The sequence below is a fragment of the Epinephelus moara genome, chromosome 2, assembly GCF_006386435.1.
Source record: "Epinephelus moara isolate mb chromosome 2, YSFRI_EMoa_1.0, whole genome shotgun sequence".
NCBI classification, from domain to species: domain Eukaryota; kingdom Metazoa; phylum Chordata; class Actinopteri; order Perciformes; family Serranidae; genus Epinephelus; species Epinephelus moara.
This window is the reverse complement of record NC_065507.1, coordinates 2,809,106-2,814,217: the sequence shown is the minus strand read 5'-3', so window position 1 is coordinate 2,814,217 and position 5,112 is coordinate 2,809,106. Positions and strand designations below refer to the sequence as shown.

Genomic DNA, 5,112 nt, shown 5'->3' with positions numbered 1-5,112 from the left:
TTGATCTGATCCACTGTTAAATTACAACGACAAAAAATGTTTGCATAGTGGACTCACCAACATCAGGTCTTATGATTTTGCCATCTGGAGTCCTGACCAGCAGCTCCCAGTACGTATGGTCTTTATCGTTTCCAGCCACTCCGTTCACACTCTCCAGGTACGGGCCGTAGTTTGGATCCTCGGTGTACGTGAACCTGCAGGACCAAACGGAAGAACAACGGAGATCCACTTGGTGAGTTACTTTGAATGTGGGCGACAGCTGCTGTCACTGTGAGCAACCGCATTGCATTTGGCTGATTGCCAGAAGGGCAACTTATTACTCATTCATGCAAACATTGTCTGGCCCCACTGTCTTTGCTCAACTTAGAAATTTCAGATCCAGTTTTTTCTAGTTACTAGTGGTGTTCCTCAGGGCACTGTCTTAGGTCCCCTTTTATTTACAATCTACCTTCCACCTCTTGGCCATATCTCCATAAAGTTTGGCATTCAATTCCACTGCTACGCAGATGACACCCAGCTCTATGCTCTACATTTATGATCTATGGATACATTGCTGCATGTTTTATAACTGTGTTTTCTAATGTGTCCTTGAGTGCTTTGAAAGGTGCCTATAAATTATTTTTTATCATTATTATTATTAACTATTAGGCCCAAATGATCCTGTCACTTCTTGTTTGGCTAAGTGGAACACATACGGACGACTGATTTTATAATCTTGAGCAACAGTGCGCTTTAATTTTGAAATAAAGATGATTAATATTAATATTCAGATCACTGTCAGTGTGCTGATGATTCCATTGCATGTGGTAGGCGTGTGTCAGAAGTGCCTTATCTGCCCATAATTATAAGTGATTGTGCTCTGTATTTAACTTGTAAATCCTCCACTCAGTGTGTGATTCAGAATTTTCCACTGAGCCAGTGTCTTAATATCTCTGGTTGAAATTTAAAAGTCGGCAGCCTGCAGACTCGTCAGTGATGACGATGGTTGGGTGTGTAGATATCAGCTTCAGTGTTCCCTCTGTGGATCAGTGTTGTAGCTGAGAGCTTTAAAGATGTGACAGAACAGGAACTTATTCGTCATACTGGCTCAGCATTTTGTGTCCATTTAGCTGTTTTACTCATGTCACTTATAATTACATTTGCATATGGATTTCAAAGACACTGCTGGGCAGGGGTGTCATAGTGGGGGAAAGTGAGACTGGTTACCCAGGGGTGCCCTTCAATGTAGCGGAAGCATGTCAAATATTTTTTTTAAGTACTGGAGAGAGACTTTTGTTTTTTTTTTATTTTGGCTAAAGGGAGGGGCATACACATTTAAATGGCTGTGTTTTGTGTTTATTTTTTATTTATTTATTTTTTACTGCAGATTTTTAAAGAAAACATGTCTTTCAAACCTGCAGGTTGCTGCCAACATTACACCCTTAATTATCACCAGAAACTGTAAAGACAGAAATTATCATTGAATTTTCAAATTTCTGATGGCCCATGGACACATTGTGCATGACGGGCGCTTCCAAAAACAACCAAATCTGAGTTCATAATGGTGATAGTTCATCAAACTCACTTTATTATATGTCTCATTTAAAATATGGCTAATCATAAATTATTTGCAAGAGAAAGAGTGAAGAATTAGAGTGGAAAATTATTTAAAAAAAAAGAGTGAAAAAGGGAAAAAATAGTCAAAAATTTGGCTTTTTTTACTGCCAATTTTTAAAGGATACATAGCTTCCAAACCCGTTTGCTGTAAGGTGACAATGCTAACTACTACAGGACCGTGCCACCGGATGAACACTTATGTCAGAAAAATCACTTTGTTCTTAGTTTAAATTTCCTACAAAAATAAACACGAACTAACCAGCATGCATGAAAAAAAGGAAAAACTGAGGCTTAAACTCCAGAATTTCGTCTTCAGCGTTAAACTTTCAAACATCAAAGTGTACGTTTTAAAAATCTTATAACTGATTTATGGTGGAGGGAGGGTCATGCATTTAACACCAGCCACCAGAGTCCAGCCACCCCCCTCCTCTAATACGTAAAGAACAGTCCCTCAAAGGTCCAAAATTGTTTAGTCCCTCCTGCTATAGGATTTGTCTCTAAATGCAGCTAGAGCCGAGTGAGTGGCTGCTTATGCTGCTGGCGTCAAATATACTGTCTTGTTTCATGTCTGTCCCCAACAAAGGGATACTGGGGGTCTGAAAAAGAAAAGAAAGAAAGGAAAGGGAAAGAAAGCAAAAGGTGTAAAAATGTGCATAAGAGAGACATGTACCAAGTAAGGGTGGGGGCCCACAGAGACTGCTAGGACCCAGAATTTGTTGCTACGCCCCTGCTGCAGGGTTTGCAGTTACACAACACCTCCTGCAAGGATGTACTCTGAGCACAGATCATTTTGAGAATAAGGGACCCCACTGTGAGACAAATATGTATCACTATTGTGAAGTGCCAGTCAGCAAGTTTATCTACTCATATCAATAAGTTGTCGCTCTCCGGTGACAGCTGATGTTAAGGTCTTACTTAAAGTTTGCATCGGAGCTCATGAGTCTCTTCAGTGCGCCCAGCAGGATCCCTCTGTACACCACATGAGTGCTGAAGGTCTCAGGAGCGGTGCCTAGTAAGCTGTTCTCCACCACCACCTCAATGGGAACTGGTTCACTTACTGAATGATGGATGACAAAAAACACCAGAGAAAAAAAAGATTTATTTATATCCAGTAATAAAGAACATCACTTGAAATCTGTTTCATGAATTCTTACTTTCAGTCAGATTCCCAGGGAGCAGCAACAGCAGCAGCAGGGCAGCAGAGAGCAGAGCGGGCATCTTCATCATGGCTGAGACTTACCTGACTGGAAGGTCACTGTGCTGCCACAGCCCCTGTGTTTTATTCCAGTCATCACTGTTTACACACCTGAGCACAGTGAGCTGTGTTGATCTTAGTTTGAAAGAGCTGATAATGTTTTCCATAGAGCCAAATGTCACCTTGAGGTTACGAAATGATGTTTGCACTGCTAACTTTTGTAAACTGTGCAGTGAACACTGACGCTCAAATATACTGCAGCACTCTTCCATCACCTCTTCAGATTGATGTTTTATTGAGGCTGCTTAAAACATTGGCACGCCAGCATGAGGTGGCATTAGAGGGGCCGTGACATGGTGAGGAGGCAGATGAGCTGAAACAGTAGTGACTATTAGATCTCTGGATCTCTGTCCTGACAAGATGGATGTTAATGTTGACTGTTGTGATGACACACAGAAAACCTGTCACATCTAGTTAGGGGGAGATAAACAGGAATGAAACAGTCAGATTCCAAAGGATGATTTAATGCTTGGAAACAAGAGTGTCCATGTTTGAAGAGTCACATTGGGGTGCGTCTAATGCTCACAAAAACACAGAGACTTTTCTCCTTCCACCACATCATTACAGTGTCACCACAGTCACTCTCAGGTTACACTTCATCATGTTTTGGCAGCTATGAGCACATGAGCATTTGAACACAACAATCCCCACAACATGACTGTTGAGTTCAAATCAAAGTTTGGGAGCTAGAATCCAGTTGACTGATATTCTCTGCTTTTTCCTGCACTCAATCTGCTTTCCTGCACCTGGCCGCAATATTAGGATTGGATGTGTGCACACACTTTACTGTGACCTTTATTTAGTGACATCAGAAAACCACATTTCTGACAGCCTACATGATCAGAAGAGTAAAAAGTGGGTACCAGGTCTGATTGTTTATGTTTCACCTTTATTATAGAGACACTTGATTATTGATTGATATAGAGCAGGGTATAATAACAATCATATAACACTGACAACACCCCAACATACAACAATTATAAATGCATAAAAGGCAACTCAGATTCCTTCACATAGAATAAAAGAATCACAGAATCATTTCAAATCAAACATCAGTACAATAACACAAGATACAGATCAGTCAAATGATCAAAAACAACAGCTGAGGTGAAAGCAATGTTCAAAGATTGATTAGTGAAATGTTCCAAAATATTCCAAACAATATGACATAACAGAGCAGCCCCCTGCTGTGTGTCAGGGTGCAGCCCAAAGCAGTCATCCCTATAATCACATGGATCCACAACAACACAAAGACAAACTAACTACAATATATATCATATATACATATATATCTGCACCCTGTCAGGATCAAAGCTTGACTTGTAAACTTGTCAACTTTTTCTCCCAACATTCTTTCTATTATTATTCTGATTGTTTTGTATTCATTTGTCTTTTTTCCCATCTTCTATTTCACCTCTTGTACTTTTGACATTGTCACAGACAGACAGTGAGGAAATGAACATATGCATATTAACTGTGTGTCTGAGCTGAAAGCTGCTCTCCTCTCCTGCTCCTCTGATTCACAGCCACTACAACAACACAGAGCATCATCAGCAGACCACTGAGCACTGAGCATCTCACTGTGTAGAAGGTGGAGTGAATCCCAAAGGGATCTCTGTACATTAACACAGTTTTGACTGATGACACACACTGAAAATCTTGGTGAACTGCACACCAATACTCTCCTGTGTCTTTCAGTGAGACATTAGAGATAACCAAACTCCCATCAGAGCCAAAGCTCACTCTGCTCATGGTCTGATCAGAAACTATACGAACAATTCTGCCTTCTGTTTGGTTTGACTTGATGAACCAAACAGGCGACCTACCCTTCTTCAAATCTTTGCATTGTAGAGTGACTTCTTCTCCCTCTGAGAAGAGCTCGACAGCAGGAGGACCAAATTTAGGACACACCAACAGATGATAACTTTTCACCCTGAGAGAGGTTTTACAGTCATACCCTCCTGTGTGATTTAATGTCAGTGATGAAAACACCAGAGAGTAGTTTTGGTCCACTGAAGGCACAGTCTGGTTTGTTGTGTTGTTTAGTTCAGTGTTGGAGGTGACATTAATCCAACGTGGGGGCTGGTCATCACTGAAATCAGTGAGAGTGCAAGGCAACACAGCCGTCTCCCTTGCTGAGTGATAGAGAAACTCTGGCTTCTGGTGATACAGTACACGTTCACTGCTAACACACTGTTGTCTGTTCATCAGCAGACAGGTATACTCTTTCTTTAACGTTGTTGTGAAGTTGAATACACGCA

At 41.0% G+C, this 5,112-nt stretch overlaps 1 protein-coding gene across 1 annotated transcript in view; it reads right to left on the bottom strand.

Annotated features, from left to right (window-relative positions):
• The window catches only part of LOC126400821 (transcobalamin-1-like), a 3,930-nt gene extending 1,088 nt beyond the window's left edge, over positions 1-2,842 (bottom strand). The window contains exons 1-3 of the mRNA XM_050061795.1: positions 2,751-2,842; positions 2,512-2,653; positions 58-194 (exon numbers count right to left, since the gene is read on the bottom strand). Coding sequence (XP_049917752.1) covers positions 58-194; positions 2,512-2,653; positions 2,751-2,823 — 352 coding nt within the window. The 5' untranslated portion in view covers positions 2,824-2,842. The remainder of the gene's footprint in view (positions 1-57; positions 195-2,511; positions 2,654-2,750) is intronic.
• Between the last annotated feature and the right edge of the window lie 2,270 nt (positions 2,843-5,112).